General features: G+C 43.0%; 1 protein-coding gene across 2 annotated transcripts in view; it reads left to right on the top strand.

Moving 5' to 3' along the window:
• Positions 1–17,729, top strand: part of Dock8 (dedicator of cytokinesis 8) — a 191,013-nt gene that overhangs the window by 110,401 nt on the left and 62,883 nt on the right. For both annotated transcript variants that reach the window (XM_075973748.1, XM_075973749.1), the window contains 5 exons: positions 1,482–1,577; positions 1,977–2,211; positions 4,229–4,393; positions 5,379–5,548; positions 14,105–14,200. In XM_075973748.1, coding sequence (XP_075829863.1) covers positions 1,482–1,577; positions 1,977–2,211; positions 4,229–4,393; positions 5,379–5,548; positions 14,105–14,200 — 762 coding nt within the window. The remainder of the gene's footprint in view (positions 1–1,481; positions 1,578–1,976; positions 2,212–4,228; positions 4,394–5,378; positions 5,549–14,104; positions 14,201–17,729) is intronic.

Genomic DNA, 17,729 nt, shown 5'->3' on the forward strand with positions numbered 1-17,729 from the left:
AGCATGTACCACCACACCCATCTAATCCTGAGTTTTTAAGACAAATCCAAACACCAATCTCCCACTCTCCAACTGTGTGAATGTGGGCACATCACTTTCCTCCTCTGACTCTCAAAGATGAAATGAAGTCCCTACCTGACTATGTGGTGCCATGGACATTAATTGAGATAGTGCTTATCACGAGGTAAACAATGCTAAAGTAAATATCAGTTTTCTTTTCCTACCTGTAGATTCACCCTCAGTCCCTCAGACTTTCACTATCAAATACAGCAATATCAGGTGGCTAGTGAGATCTTTAACGGACTAGTTCTGACTCAGAGCTGTTCATGTAAAATATGGATTGGGTTTTAAAGTCTTGGTATTGAAAAGAATAGAATATTTTTATTAATAATTTTTATGACTTCTCCTTGAATAAAGAGTGAGCCATGCATGCTGTGTTAAATGAAATAGTATATTGAGATTGCTCTCATAATGTTCTTTAATATGGCTTTTCAACTTTACAATTTTTAAATTTTTAAATGAGATGGTTCAGTGGGTAAGGATGCTTGACACCAAGCCTGATGACCTGAATTTGATCTTAATCTCCAGGGCCCACATTGTAGAAGGAAAGAACCAACTCCCTAAAGTTATTCTCAGTCCTCTATATGCAGATATGTGCACATGTGTGTTCTCCCTCCCTCCCTCCCTCTCTTTGTCTCTCTCTCTCTCTCTCTCTCTCTCTCTCTCTCTCTCTCTCTCTCTCTCTCTTTCTCAAAAGTGATATTGATTCCCCATGGATTTCTATAAATGCCTCTGTTGTAGATTACAAATGTAAACTCTGGTGTCTACAGGAATTCACTGAGTCACTTAAGTGAGGCTGATCCACAGGCGGAACTGTGCAGGTAGATGAGGCTGTTGTTCTTGAATATTCCAGCTCTCAAGTTAGAAATTAATGTGCTGTATGATCTTTGCTGACTTTGAAACATTAACAACAAATTCACAACAATGTCCAGGACCCTATGGGCCAAGTAGAGCTCTGTGAGCTTGGGCTCCAGTTTGTACCTTTCAAGGAGTTCTATGGGTCCCCATCTCCTGCTACCTTCCTTGTCCTATCCTTACAAACATTCCTATCATTTTGATGAAAGAGGCACAAAACCCAGACTGGGCCCTCCAATATCTGACCCAACATCCCTGATTAATGGGAAGATCATTTAATTGCATTCCCAGCATCCAAGATCATCAGTGTTGAATGAGAGGTTAGAGATATATTACCCAGCTAACTCTCCTAGCACTTGAACAAATGCTAAGGCCCAGGGAGTGTGGCTGACTTGTCAGTGTGAAAAGAACTAGTTTGGTATAGAATGGAACTTGAATGAAAGGCCTGACTTCTAATTGTGGAAGCTCTGTTTGTAGAACCTGCTGTTCACAGACAAGTTGCTCATTAATCGTTGCAAAGGGGAATCACGTTGCTAATCTCTTGTCTTTCTCTCTCTGTAACACAGAAAGTCCCTTTACAGAATCCTCCCATCAAGTGGGCTGAGGGCCATAAGGGGGTATTTAATATTGAAGTACAAGCTGTGTCTTCCGTTCACACCCAGGTAAGGAATGCCAAGGCCTGCCACTGGGTTACACATCTCGTTAGCTCCCTTTCTTGGCTGTGTGATACCTAGTATCTATGGAGTGATTTATTTTTTTCTTTGATTAATAGTCATTAAAAAGGTTCTATTTTAGCTGGGTGGTGGCGGTGCATGCCTTTAATCCCAGCACGTGGGAGGCAGAAACCTCTGTGGACCTCTGTGAGTTAGAGGCCAGCCCAGTATAAAAGGTTCTGTTTTATACATCACATTCTACAAAGAAATCCATTACCTTTGCTGGAAGCATCCAGGACTTAACCTTCTAATCTGAGGCACTAGCTAAGATGTTCCTTCCACCAAATTCCTGGGTGGATATTGAAAGAATAAAACCTTATGAGAGGCTTCTGCCTTCTGCCTTCCCAGGACAACCACCTGGAGAAGTTCTTCACCCTTTGCCACTCGCTGGAGAGCCAGGTGACCTTCCCTATCCGTGTGCTTGACCAGAAGATCACAGAGAGCACGCTGGAGCACGAACTGAAGCTCAGCATCATCTGCCTGAACTCCTCCCGCCTGGAGCCCCTGGTGCTCTTCCTCCACCTGGTGCTGGACAAACTCTTCCAGCTTTCTGTGCAGCCCATGGTCATCGCTGGCCAGACAGGTAGAGGCCTGTGGTCTGGGAGGAGGCGTGGCTTGGCCGGGCAGCTTTGCCTAGTGAATCTTGTCTTTCCACAAACCCATGAATGCTGAGAGCAGCCTTGCAACCTTTGCCACGAAGTCAAGTCCAGTGCTGCTTGGCCAGACTCCCTGTGTGTTTAAAACAGAATGGGAGAGGGCTAGAATGGTGGCTTAGCGGTTAAAAGCAGTTGTTGTTCTTGCAAAGGGCCTAGGTTCGGTTCCCAGTACTCACATAGTTCATAACTATCTGTAGCTCCTGTTCCAAGGAGTCTGATGGCTCTTTGACCTCCACAGGCATTGCATTCAAAAGGTACACATGCATTTATACAGACAAAACACTCATATGCATCAAATCAAATAAATAAATGGAAAAAAATGTGTTTTGAAAGAAGAGAAAGGAATGGAGCGTGAGAGAGAGACAGAGAGAGAGGGGTGAGAAAGAATATTAAAATGGATTCTTAGGGCTGTTGAGATGGCTCAACAAATAAAGGTGCTGTCTCCAAGACGGCTTGATGACTTGGATTTGATTCTTGGGATCTGCGTGGTAAAAGGAGAGTACTGAATGCCTTAAGTTGTTGTCTGAATTCTACATTTGCACCACAGTGCGTGTGTGCGTGCGCGCGCACGTGCGCGCGCACACACACACACACACACACAAATAAAATAAATGCTAAAAATGACTTTAAGTAGGATCCTTAATATTAAAGCTTTTGGGGTGGAGCAGTAGTTGAGTTACTTGCTGAGGATACTTGGAGCTCACTGGCCAGTCATCATAGCCTACTTGGCAAGATCAGGCATGTTATCAAAAAAATAAGGTGGAGAGCAATTGAAGGAGACATCTAATGTCAGTGTCTGGCCTCTGCAAACACATGCACACAGGAACACATATACACACCTATTACACACAGCCAGACATGGTGACACACGCCTTTAATCCCAGCACTCAGGAGGCAGAGGCAGGCAGATCTCTGTGAGCTTGAGGCTAGCCTGGTCTACAAATCGAATTACAGGACAGCAAGGGCTACACAGAGAAACCCCATATCAAAAAAACAAAACAAAAAACCTATAAATAAACGCATGAAGACAATGAAGGACTTAGTCAGCAAGCATCCACCTGGAACCTGCTTCTGTTCCATCTAATATTAGGAAAGGCACACTGTGGGAGGGAAGAGCCTCAAACGTTGTGAGACATGCACCAGGCCTAGGAATGGGTCCCAGCCTTCGTGGGGAGGCTAAATTTCAGAGTGGTGTGGTTTGGATTCCTATCACTGTGGGACATTGCAGGCTGCATGAGGAGACTGAGCATGGAAAGGGTGGTTTGACGTCGTGGCCAGTGTGATATTGTGGCAAGAGGCGAGGAAGATACTCTAGGTGAGGACGACGGCATGAGCGAAGTCAAGGAGCAAAGAGTGGGATAACCTACAGCTACCTCACTAGGACATAGCTGAGTCTGAGCAGAAACAGGCACAAAGTTGGCTAAAGCCAAATGATGAAGGGGTTGGAGCACCAGACGGTATGGAGTTTATACATTGCTCTCACATCCCTTGGGCATCCTGTGGAAATGTAGATTCTGGTTCAGCTGATCCGGGGTAGGGCCTAAGGATAAAGTCCAACATGATGTCTGTCTGCAGAACCCACTGCGTACCTGTTTTCAGATGGACATGGACACATCCCGGTTGTGAGAAACTGCTCCTAGCAAAAGGCAGAGAAAGAGAACAGAATGTGAGCCAGGCATGGTGGGTTACGCTACCATGCCTTTAATTCTAGCACTTTGGGAGGCTGAGGCAGGAGGAGTGCAGTGAGTTCTAGGCCAGCTTGAGCCACACAGAGGGAATGTAAGCTTGTCTGTGGTGAGCAAGGCTCCACACTCGAGCTGCCTGGCCCATAGATGCCTGCCACCGACATTTCTTGTGCCAGGCTAAGGTGGTCAGTGACCAGAACATTCTGTCGCTGGCCTGAGAACATCTCCCTCAACTTCTCGTTTTCTCTTGGCTCCTCAGCAAACTTCTCCCAGTTTGCCTTCGAGTCCGTGGTGGCCATTGCAAACAGCCTGCACAACAGCAAGGACCTGAGAAAGGACCAACATGGGAGAAACTGCCTGCTGGCCTCCTACGTGCACTATGTGTTCCGACTGCCCGAGCTGCACAGGGAGACGCCCAAGTCAGGTAATGTTTCCTGAGGGGACAGGTCCCCCGCAGGGCACCACTGCATACCACTGCCGTGGGATTAAAGGTTCAGCTTTGTTTTTCAAAATAAAACTTATATAAATGCTGAAATTAAAGCTTTCTAGATGGTTCTCTCTCCCTCCCTTCTCTCTTTTCGTGTTGAACTGCTATGCCTACCCGTGGCCTATACCTCACTGCCAGTTTATGACCTGGCAAAGTATCTGCTTTAAAAGATGGAGAACTGTTGATTATGTCGGATTCTAAAATAATAGTTAAAAAAACAGTATCTATTCAATGGCTGTGACACCACTGAAAGTTCTGAAACTTTTCATTCTATAAAAAAATAGTGGCCATTCCCCCCCCCCCCCGCCAGCTAATAATCTAGTTCACTGCTTTCTTAGTTATTAACATAGGCAATAAACCATAATGTCTGGGTAGCATGATATAAAAATATCATCAATGAGCTTTTAAAAAATCCCACATCCAAATAAACTTAGTCTCCGCAGTCATATTTTACGTAAATCTGTCATTTTAGTCCAATTTTCAATCTCGAGTTGGTCTCACTTTGAAACTTTGCAGATGCCTGTCCTCAAAAGATAACTGTAGATGATGGACAACCTTCCCCCATGAGTTGTAGGGTTGCGTCATTTAGATAGCGATCAAGCAAAAGTAGTCCTGTTTGTAGCTTTGCTTGAGAATTCAGAAACTCTGGCAACCTTGGGGTCTGGTTCCTCATGGTCTCCAGTTCTCTGCGGCCCTCCCTACTCCTTTCCCCTTCTCCCCACCTCTCCCCACCTCACACCCTGCCTACTTCCCCCAACATGGCCTCCCTGCCCCTCACAGCAGCAGCAAAATGAGACCTCTTTCCGAAACCCCATCTGATAGGTTTCCATTTTAGTCCCACTCCTCTCTTATCGGGTCCTTCTCAAGCTCCGTAACTGACTCTGTCCTGTCTGTTGACATGTCTCTGGCTGTCGGGTTACAGGGGGCCCTGCTGCCACTCCTGACCCCCGATACCACACGTACGGACGCACGTCTGCTGCCGCCGTGAGTTCAAAGCTGATGCAGGCCCGCGTGATGAGCAGCAGCAACCCAGACCTGGCTGGGGCACACTGTGCAGCGGATGAGGAAGTTAAGAACATCATGTCTTCAAAGGTAGGGGCATGACAATTCCTGGAGGCCACGTCAACTCTATGTTTTGCTTTTTAACCAACGCATATGATACATGTTTCTGGGTGCAGTGTGGTATTTTGATAAATAAGTACACTGTGTGCTAATCATGTCAGGGTGCTTAGGATATTTAGTACCTGGTACATCCGCCATTCCTTTGTGGGAAGATGCTAACATACTCTTGTCTAGCTATTTTGAATCACTTGTCACAATGCCGTTAGTGGCAGTCCCCCTCCGTGCAGTAGCGTTTGGAGCGTTCCTCCTGCCGAGCTGTGGCATGGCAGGATTGCAAGCACCCTTTCTTGTTTCGTTTTTATTTATTTTGAGTTAGGGTCTCGGGTGGGCCTTCCAAAGGGCTTAGGGCCTATTGTTTTTAATTTTCAGTTGGCACAGAGCAGGCAGACACATTCAGTGGGTGCAGTATGATCTTAAATCCGTGTATACGGTGTGTAGTGATGAGACCTGGCAATCTGACGTGTCCAGTACTCAGACATACGTCATTTCCTCATGCACTTGAGGCCCTTGCGTGTAGCGGTTCTCAAACATTTGGTTGTTGTCAGCACAGCCACAGTGACTCAGTTTCCTTGCTGTTGGTGCCACACATTAGAATGGGACATTTGTCACAGCTTATTAACCAATATCAATGCATGATTATCATTAATGTAAGATTGTACTTTATTTGGATTTCCTCAGTTTTCCCTAATGTCCTTTATCCCCCTCTGTTCTGGGATTCTCTCCGGGGCCCACACAACATTTTTCAGTCCTGTCTCCTTAAGCTTCTCTTGCACATGATAATTTCTCAGTCGTCCCTTGTTTTTCGTTATCCTGACAGTTCCAACGACTAATAGATGTTTTAGCTGGGATTTTAAAAACATACAATTTACATGCCATAGTGTTTATTCCTCTAAAGTCCAGAATCCCATGGGATTTAGCATATCCAAAAACGCTGCAATAAATGTCTTGTCATTGTTATTGCTTGAGCAAATGCTCCAAACAAGGGCCCTCACCCCACCACTCTGAGATCTGGTTTTAAACAGCACTGCCATTTTTTGATTGGCTAGGCAAGACATGATTGTGGCTGTTGCTGACAGCCTTGCCTTTATGTTTTATTTAATAAAAATTAAAATATTAAATGTATATAGTATATATAATATATTCTAATGTGATGTTTTTCTGATTATTTTGTAGTAAGAGATGAAAAATTTAGAGTACCCTTTCAGAAATGGGTTTTTGACAATTAATGTTTGGTGTAGTACCACGTTGAACCACGGTGGGGCACTGTTCTCATGCTTTTTCCCTGCTCTCCCTGTACACTGAAGGAACTGTTTGGTATACCTGAGTATTTTTCTTGTTTTAGATGTTTGTTTGTTTTTGAAGAAAAATTTTTTCTGTGTAGCCCTGACTGTCCTAGAAGTTGCTTGGAAGATTAGGGTGGCTTTGAGCTCAGAGCTCCGCCTGCCTTTGCCTCCTCAATGCTGGGGAGAAAGGCATGCACCAACTGCTGTTTTCAGTTTCTGACACGAGGTCTCGCTCTGTAGCCAATTAGCCTAGAACTCAGTATGTAACTCAGACCGATTTTAAACTCACAGCTATTCTCCTGACTCAGCCTCCTGGGTGCTAAGTTTATAGATGTGAGCCATCATGACTAGATAGGTCCTTGATTGATTCCTTCATGTTGACTGTCAGATAGTCATAAAATATTTATTTAATTTACATGTAGTAGTGTTTCTGCTGGAAACTGCTCTAATAAGGAGAGCTATGATCACAATGACTGTTTTGTTGTTAATGTTTTTATTTTTCCTCTTCCTCCTTCTCTTTCTTGGTGTGTGTGGGGGGGGGGGCAGGCAGAGTCTCACGTAACTCAGGCTGGCCTTGGACTCCTGACCTATCTGCCTTGCTTCATGAGTTTTGGGGTTGCGTTTTTCTGATGGTTAAAGATCCTGTATATTTTTCATACGTTTATTGGCCATTTCTACTTCATTTTTGAGAGCTGTTTGTTCTTTAGTCCATTTATTGACTGGGTTGTTCCATTCTTTGGTCTCTAGTGCCCTTAATCTACTCTAGGAATGACTCCTCTATACATCCAAGGTTTCCTGCGGGCTGTTTCTATCACGTGTTTCCTTTGCTCACAAAAGCATTTTACTTTTAAGCAATCCCATATGTCAATTCTTGGGATTCCTTTCACAAAGTATTTGCTCCTGTTTGGAAGTGTTTTCTCTGTGCCTTACATGAACAGTGTTGGAGTTTCTCGTTTTCTGCTAAATTATTCAATCCATTTTCCATTTTGAGTTAATGCTCATAGAGGGTAAGTGATGTGGATCTAGCTTCATTATTCCGCATGTGATACCCAGTTTTCCCAGCACCACTTACTGAAGAGGCTGTTTTTATCTAATGTACGGTTGTGGCATCTTGGCCCAAAGTCACATGACCGCGGCGTGTGGTTTCGTTCTTGCTCTTCTAGTACATCGACTGACATGTCCTTTCTTATGTCAGAGTCAGCTGCTTTGTCACCATGCTCCTGTGCTGGAATTTGATACCTCCAGCGTTTTCTGCTCAGGAATGTGCTGGATATTTGGCATTCTCTGTGCTCCATATGAATTTTAGTGATTTTTTTTTCTCTTTCTGTAAAGACTGTCATTGGAATTTTGATGGGGGTACCATTAAATGTGTAATTTCTTTTCGAATTAAAACTGTGTTCATTATACTCATTCTCCCGATTCATGAGCACAATAGCACTTTCTGTTTTCTATAAGATCGTTCTTCTAGGCTTTAAAATTTAAGGGAGTCTTTCACCGTCTTGGGTGGATTTGTTTCTGTGTGCTTTAAGATTATTATAGCCAGGCAGTGGTGGTGGTTCACACCTTTAATCCCAACACTCGGGAGGCAGAGACAGGCGGATGGATCTCTGTGAGTTCGAGGCCAGCCTGGTCTGTAGAGCGAATTCCAGGACAGGCTCTAAAAGCTACGGAGAAACCCCATCTCGAAAAACAAAGCAAAACAAAACGAAAACACTATTATGAATGGAATTATTTTCCAGATTTAATTCTCAGTGTGATTGTTGTTGGTATATAGAAAAGCTGCTGGTTGTTGTATATAAATTTTGTTTCCTGGTACCTTGCTGAAAGCAAACTCTCGTAAGAGTTTCCCGGTGGAGATGATAGGGTATTTTATGTATGCAACTATATTGTCTACAAATAGGGATAATTTGACTTCCTCTTTTCTTCTTTGGCTTCTTTTATTGTTTTAGCTAAGACTAAAAGAACTGTATTGAGTAAGAATAGAGAAAGGGAATACTTTCCTTATTACTCTAGCTAAGAAAGACTACAAGGACTATATTAAATAAGAGTGGAGAAAGTAAACACTATGTTTTTGCTCTTGATTTAATGGAAATGATTGAGTTTTTCCCCATTAAATACAATGTTAAATATAGGTGTCTTAGTTGGGTTTCTATTGCTGTGGTAAAAAAAACGCTATGATCAAAAGCAACTTGGAAAGGAAAGGGTTTATTTATTTATACATTAAGATAACAGTCTACATTGAGGAACATCAGGACAGGAACCTGGAGGTAGGAACTGAAGCAGAGGCCATGGAGGAACTCTGTTGCTTACTGACGTGTTCCACATGGTTTGTTCAGCCTGCTTTCTTACCAAGAATCCAAGATCGTCTGCTCAAGGAGTTGTACTGCCCACAGTGAGCTGGGCCCTCCTCCATCATTTGTTAATCCTCCATCATTTGTTAATCAAGAAAATTCCACCACAGGCTTGCCCACAGGCCCATATGAGGTGTCATTTTCTCAACTGAGGTCCTCTTTTTCCCAAATGACTAGCTCATGTCAAGTTGACATAAAACTAGGCAGCACAATAGGTTTGGAATAAAATATAGCTTTTATTATGTTGATGTGTTTCTTTATTCCCAACTTTTCTAGAGATTATTTTTAAATCATGAATGAATACTGAACTTTGCCAAAGGCCTTGTCTACACCCATTGAGAAGGTCATGTGATTTTGTCCTTGAGTCTATGAAAATGCTGAATTATGGGTATTGATTTAAGTATCTGTACTGTCCTTGGAAGGAAGGCCATTTAATCAGAGAATGATCTTTCGGGTCTGAGAACTTCTACATTCATGTTCTTCGGGGGCTTATCTTAGAATTTTATTATTGTTGTTTGAGTGAGGGGCAATGCTGGCTTAACAGGGTGAGTCTGGTGTCACTCCTTCCCGTTTCTTGTTGAGCAGTTTGAGGGACGGTGTTTTCTTTGAAGGTCTAGAGGAATTCAGCATGACTCCATCTGTGGCTGAGCATTTTTTAGTTAGGAGACTTTATTACAGTATCAATCTTGGTAACTGATATAGATCTGCTTAAGCTATTTGTATCTATTGATTTTATTTTGGTAGGTCATAGATGTGTAGAAATTTATCATTCACTTCTTCTAATCTTTCCAAAATGCTTGACTATTTGCTCCAAAATACACTCCAGTGATTCTCTGAATTATATCAGCATTTGTTGTAATCTTTCTCCTTTCATCCTAATTTTACTCATTTGTGTCTTATTTTTCTTTCTTTTGGTCAATTTAGCTAGGATTGTTCGTTCTTTTTGTCTTCTTGAAGAACCAACTCTGTTTCCTTGATTTGTTTTTGTATTGTTCTTTTCATTCCTGTTTCTTTATTTTATATCTACTAATTGGAAATTTGGCTTGTTCTTACTTTTGTAAGACCTTGAGGTACATTACTAAGTTATTCAGTATTTCTCTGAGAAAGGGAAAGCTTTAAAAATTTTATTATTTGTGTGCATGAGTGTGTGTGTGTGTTTGTGTGTGTATGTGTGCATGTATGTGTGTGTAGAAGTATGCACACCGTGCATATGAAGGACATAGGACAGCTTTGTAGAATCAGTTCTCTCCCTCTGCCTTTATGTGGGTTCCAGTGGTCAAACTCAGGATAACCAGTTTATATGACAAGGACTTTTGCTCATGGGATTATCTCCACAGAACCATCTCCTCAGCTCCTTCCTCCTGATTGCTTTAATGTCCTATTCATCATTCAATAGATTGTTATTCAATCCCTGATAGATAATTTTTCTGTAATTTCTCTTGTTATTTATTTCTAGTTCTATTGTGATCAGATAAAAATATGAAAAGTTCGATTTACTTGTATTTTCTAAGACTTGTTTTGCTTTGTAAGCAATGTGGTCTATTTTAGAGAAAGTTCTGTGAGCTATGGAGAAAAATGTGTATTCTGCATTTTGTGTGGATTCTGTGGACATGTGTCAAGTCTGATTTCTGAAATAAATTAATGCTGATGTTTCTTTGTTGTTTTTTGTTTTTGTTTTGTTTTGTCTGAATGACCTGTTTATTATTAAGAATAGGATATTGGAGTTACCTACTCTTGTTGTATTTAGTTCAAATCTGTCCCTTTAAATCCTGTGGCCTTTGTTTCATGAAGTTGGGTGTGCTAAATTTTTAGTACACATTTGTTTATAGTTATAATTTCTTCCTGATAAATTGTTTCCTTAACCAGTACAAAGTCACCTTCTTTTTTTACCACCCCCCCCCCACACACACACCTTCTTTTGGCTGTTTTGAGACAGGGTTTCTCTGTGTAACCCTGGCTGTCCTAGAACTCACTGTAAACCAAGCTGGCCTCAAACTCAGAAATTTACCTGCCTCTGCCTCCCAAGTGCTGAGATTACCACCACTGCCCAACTTCTTTATTTCTTTTCACTATTGTTGTTTAATATCTGTCTTGTTAGATATTGGTAAAGTTATCTCTGCCTGATTTCTAGTTCCATTTGCTTATAAAGCTTTTCCCCCCAAGGCCATGTAAGGCATTGTGAAGAGGTGTATTTCTTACAGGCAACAAATGGGTCTTGTTTTTAAATCTAATCTGGTAGTCTCTGTCTTTTGATTGGAAAATTTAGACCATTAACATTTAGAGTTATTGAAAGGTACACATTAATTATTGTCATTCTTTTGTTTCTGTATTTAGTATTTTCTTATTTCTCATTTGCTTATTTACTGTTCCAGTGTGGTTTATTCTTTCCTATGGCCTCTTAGATATGTTTATCTTTCTCTTTGGTGTGTGCTAAGTTACTGGGCATGAAATTCTGTGATTTGTGCTTGTCATGGAAAGTTTTTCTTTCTCCTTCAATCATGAAGGGTAACTTTGGGGAATATAGTGATCTGTGCCACCACGCCTGACCTTTTAAATTCTTAGTCTGGGATTTCATCTTATTACTTCCATTGGATTCCATTACTATAGAATGGTCATTATTGGAGGAGTCATGTTGCTTTGAATTTTCAGTTCTCTTATGTTTCTATAGTGGGACTTGTACATCTGGGATTAAATCATTGGTTGAATTTATTGATCAGCTATTTCATTTGAAATATTCCAATATCTTCTGGGACTGGATTTTAAAAAAAACTCAGTGCTTTCCTTCCCACTGGACTAGGGCTATAACTTAGCAGTTAAAACAGATCCTCAGATACATGCTTAGGGCATTGGGTACAATCTCCAGCACAGGAACAAATGGTCTGTGTGTAATTTGTGTGTACACGAGTGCAGATTGTCTCTATGTATGTTATGTGTGAATGCATGCTGGCGCTGTGCTCACATGCCTAGAAGCAGGTGCAGAGTACCTTTATGTCACTTTGATGAGTGCAGGTGTTGATCCCATCTTTATGTTCCTTCTCTGGTTATTTGGGTGTGAGCCTAGGTTGACAGCAGAAACTTTGTGGTAATATGTGCTTCTTAGCTTGATCTTTTTGTTGTTTGCCACACAACCTAAGTCTGGTATGGTTTATGGTCCAGGCAGTAAGTATTTTAACTTTCAGTCTGTAGGTACTAGAAGGGACTGTCACCAGGCCTTCAACTGACCTGCACTCTAGTACCTTCCAGCATTTGGCACTATGTTGAGGATAAAGGATTATACAAGCCAGCTTATTTTAGACAACATAGTTCTGATATGGATAGCCACCATGGGCCAAGATAACTAATGCCGAACTTCTCAGAGACTGTGAGTCAACACAAATGGCTGGCACCGGATGTTTAGGGAACCCAAAAGTAAATGGTGATGTCATCCACTGTATAACTCTTTTCAGCAGAGTGTCACTTTTGTATTATTCTATGTAAATATAGCCATGAGGTCAGAGGTCTTCCTTTTTGCCTTTGCCTCCCATAGCCTGCCTGTGTGTGTCTATTTATAAGTCCGTGTGCCTAGCTTCGTGGTCCCAATGCAGGATTTACCTCTGTTCCTGGGCCTGCCTACAAGTGGCCAGTGTTCATCACTGTGTGTCTGGGTACCCGTGGGCACCTGCGGCAGCATTCCTGAATAAAGTCCACCTTATCTGCCACAGTCCCTTCAGCCCTTGAGCCTCCCATAACCCTCCTCTTTTTCTGGCCTTGAGCCTTGGTCCTCACACCCTACTTGTCCACTTCAGGGAAGCTAATGAATCTCACTGCCGCCTGTGGAACTCCTTCCATGAAGAACTGTGCGCAGTTGCAGTCTTCAGAGCGAGCTATGCAGAGAAGGACTTGGCCTCTAAAGGCCCCTTGCCCCTGACTCATAGGGGTCTGTTTAAAATGGCTTCTTGTTGCTGCTCCTATGAGATCCTGAGAAGAGAGGCTTTTCCTAGAACCTGTTTGCTGTACAGACCACACGATTTCTGTCTGGACTGCTTATCTAAGTGATTGTCCCATGTTGATTACGCTGTTTGGATCTTAGGTGTGTGCGGCCCTACCTTCTTTGAACTCCACCCTCCTCTTTGCAGGTACATATTTGTCTCCTCCCTCCCTCTTTCTTCTTTCCTCTACCCCCCCATAAATTATACTTAAGATACTTTAGAGTATAAAAGAATTTTCCAAGGCTCTTTTTTGTCTTAACCCAGGTTTCTGTCCACTGTGCTGCTCTCTTTCTACTCTGGGGCTAGAGCATTTCTAGAATGACCTCTGAACTCTCTCTTGTCCTGTTTAAGTATTTTCTTCCTTCCTTCCTTCCTTCCTTCCTTCCTTCCTTCCTTCCTTCCTTCCTTCCTTTCAAACTGTGGGAGTTTGTTGTTGTTTGTTTGTTTGAGGTTTGAGTTGATTGTTGGAGTGTTTGTTTCTTTGTTGTTTGGGGTTGGGGTTGGTTGTTGGGGTGTTTGTTTGGGGTTAGGGTTGCATTTGGTTGTTGGGGTGTTTGTTTGTTTTGTTTTTCTGTCACCATCCTCATAGGATGGCTGCTCCCCAAGCATCCTGCTTTATCCCCTGGGGGAATCCCAGCCGTGGATGCTCAGGCTTCACTGTCCTCCCTAAGTCGGTTCCTGTGTCTTAACTGTGCTTTTACTCCATGGTGCTGCACACTAAACTATTAGCAGTGGTCATCTCAGGAGCAAGTGAAATTAATTTACTTTCTTTTTTTGTTTTATTTATATGGGGCTCTTATTTTGGTTCTATTACAGAAAAAGACAGATAATAAAAATGAATTCTGAGGTGATTTCCAGGAAGCTGCTACATCCTTCCAGTGTGTAACTACCAATTGACAGTGCATCATGGTTTATATGTTTCAGATTGCTGATCGCAGCTGCAGCCGGATGTCTTACTATTGCTCTGGCAATAATGATGTTCCAGGTTCAACCGCAGCACCAAGACCGGTCAGCAAAAAGGTAAAGACCAAGTTGGTATGAGGATAATTCTAGCCCTAGCCCAAGAAAGGACTCACTGTGTCTTCATGTTACAATTGAAAATAGACATTACATGTTCTCTGGCCTTGTTTCCTGCCCAGATAATACATGCACACACACACACACACACACACACACACACAGAGAGAGAGAGAGAGAGAGAGAGAGAGAGAGAGAGAGAGAGAGAGTCTTGTCTTTTCTTTCTTACCATTTTACATTTTAATTATTCAGCAACTCGGTGATTCTTCAATTTAACTGTGCATCTGAACTACCTGGGAGGTTTTTGTAAACTGTTTTGGGGCCTTTCTTCACTGTTTCTAGTTGAGTCCATGTGAGCTAGGTCCCAAGAACTTAGATTTCAAACAAGTTACCAGAGCTGGTCCTGATTTAGATATCCAACTTTGAGAACCACTGTTTTCACCTCCTTTTTAGGGAAAAGCAAGCTGGTGAAAGTTCATCCTTGATAAAAGAAAATCACACACACACACACAAAAATCTTATTTCAACACTGCATGAAGTCATATGCCTTTTTGGTTAATGATCTCGGCTGAGACCAAGTGCAGTATGGACCAGTCTGAAGGCGTCTTCATGCTGACCTATGATCAGCCTTAACTCTGAATTCAGAAGCCATGCAAAATAGGGAATTCCTGAAACCAGCCAACCTCCCCAATCAGCACAGTGGATACAGTCAGAGAGGAATGGTAGCTACTTACATTGAGGTCCAGTTTATCTTTCAAGATCATTATTTAAGTGCAGATACGCTAACTGCAGTTACAAACGAAGCTGTTTGCGGTCACTAGCAGTGCAGGAAGATTTTATTTCAGCTCAGTTTGACCTGGAGGATGAAGATGGGAGGCGCCTCTGAGCCTGGTACTTTAGACTCTGCAGTAATCCAGGCACCGCTGTCAGCAAGACATTCCAGAAGTGAACTCTGAGAGGAAAAGCGAAAGAATGTGTGGTTAGGCCCCAAACTGACTTGTCACCTACCCTAAAGTTTAACATTAGGCAGTCACACACACTGGTTCCAAGTTCTGCTTCCCATTAAAAACTATATGACTTAAGGCTGAGCATGGTGGCACAGCCCTTAACCCCCAGCACTCAGAAGGCAGAGGCAGAGAGAGAGCTCTCTCTCTGTGAGTTCAAGGACAGCCTGACCTACATAGACAGTTCTAAGAAAACAGAGCTACATAGTGAATCTCAAAAGAAACTAAAAATAAATAAGATTTAAAAAAAGCTAAAACAATCAACATACTTGCCTAAAGTCTGACTTCCTTAACACGTATGCTGTTTGTCTTGCTTTGATCGGGAATGACCAGAAGGGAGTTGGTTTTATTTCAGGGGGTAGTTTAGCCAGTGCATTGCCTTCAGAGCACAGCAAACAGAGTTGTGCTGCTTGGCTGTCTTCTATAACCTCTGGAGCAAGGTGTTCTTATAATAAATAACACCGTCCAGTAAGCAGCATAAATTGCAATAAATAGCAGCTTATCCTTGTCTAATCTCTCCCTGCCATAAGACTCTGGCAGACAGACTGACCTAGTTCTGGCAGCTAACCCTATGGCTGGCGGAGCATGTCTTTCTTCCCATGTAGCGTGTTATCACGTGCGCAGTTGGCAACCAGCAGGGTTAGCACTCTCTCCCCGACGGCACAGCCCCAGCCTTACATCAGCAAACAAATGTGCTCCCGTGTGTTAAGACTGCTGAAGTTTAGCCCACCTGCTAGAGACAGGGAAAACAGTGGATGGGTTGAACTGACCAGGGGATGGGAAGGGAGTGGGTGGTGGATGGAACACTCCAATATCTGCTCAGAGATTTTTCTGTTTGTCTCCTTTCAGTTTAGATAAGTAATCATCAAGTTTGATGGTCTATAAGACAGTCACTGTCTAGTAAAATGTATTGTGTACATACTATACTATCCTGTGGACTATTTGCAGGTTTGCAGTGAACAGTCATTGTTGCAATCAGTTTTTGCTTTAGATTGACTCTGAAATCTAGCTTCCACACAGAGCTGTGATATTTGAGTGCTGAAATACTTTTCATTCTCCTGGCCACTGAGAAACAACACAAGAGTCTGACTGTGTTTATTCTCGGCTTTGTATGTGTACGGTGGGTAAAAAGCACAGGGGATTCCTGGCCATCGCTTCTGCATTTAGTTGGTATTGGCGCTGTCTTGATTTGCCCAGGACTGAGCAGGTCCCCAAGATGGGGGCCTTTCCATTTAGAGAGCAGAAAAGTACCAAGCAAACCAAGGTGAGTTGCTAGTCTTAGTTTTGATCCTCAGCTTCTTCCCCATCAGGACGATTATCTAGAGAATGAACAAGTACCCGGCTAGGTGGAGGAGTGGGAAGATGAGGAAGTTAAAATGCACGGTCTATGCAGCATTTGCTACACAGCAGTCAGGAGACTGGACAGGACACGGAGGCCAAGCATAGCTCTGAGTCTTCAAACAGCCCTCTGGGACAGGACTTTAGAAGTCTTGAGAGTTTGGAGTTGCATGACCTTCGCGGCATTAGGCTGACCTCCCTGGGGTGATGGGATATGAAGAAATGACAGATACGTGTCCAGGAAAGCTGGGATCCAGTGGACTGTGGGCTCTAATGGAGACACCCTAGCAGCCTGGAGACTCGGTGTGCTTGTTCTATAACCTGAAGGAGGAGGCAGTTTAGTTAACCACAGTAGAGAATCTCTGTAGGAAAGCAGTCTCAGGCTGCTGTCCCCAGGGAGGAGGAAACTGTGGTTAGTACTTTTTGCACACACTGGCAACCTCAGTGCTTGGACCAGGGGGAGGTCTTGCCATTCCATATGCAGTTCTTGGCATGGCCGTATTCTTGTGAACAGCACGATTCACTCAGGACTTCATCCTCTCCACCACACAGGAGTATAGCGCTGTGTCTGTCCAGTTTGTTTTGTTTTGAGACAGGGTCTCACTATGTATCCCTACCTGGCTTGGAACTCACTATGTAGACCAGGCTAGCCTCAAATTCACACAGGTCTGCCTGCCTCTGCCTCCTGAACACTGGAATTAAAGGCGTGCACTACCACACTCAGTCCTTTTTTAAACTTTTCAAGTGTGTGTTTGTGTGTGTGTGTTTGTGTGTTTGTGTGTGTGTGTTTGTGTGTGTGTTTGTGTGTGTGTTTGTTTGTGTGTGTTTGTGTGTGTGTTTGTGTGTGTGTGTTTGTGTGTGTGTGTGCATTTTAATGTAGTGATCAGCTCACCAACCCATCCATCGCATTTCCCACACGAAGCTTCAATGAGACTGTGCAAAGAACAACTATCCAACATGGAAGGCGTTTAGCTGTCATCCAGACAGTGGTCCTCAGAGCGTGGCCCTGTACCGGCCGCACCAGCATCCCCTGGAAAGCATGTTAGAATGCAGATTCTCAGACGCTGCTCCAGACCGTCTGAACCAGAATTTCTAATGGCGGCATCAGCTAGCTGAGTGCTGCTAAGTCTCCAAGACTTCTGATTCACATTCAAACTTGAGGATCATTGCTGTCCACAAACCAGTCTTAA

Source organism: Microtus pennsylvanicus, chromosome 5 (assembly GCF_037038515.1).
Source record: "Microtus pennsylvanicus isolate mMicPen1 chromosome 5, mMicPen1.hap1, whole genome shotgun sequence".
NCBI lineage: Eukaryota > Metazoa > Chordata > Mammalia > Rodentia > Cricetidae > Microtus > Microtus pennsylvanicus.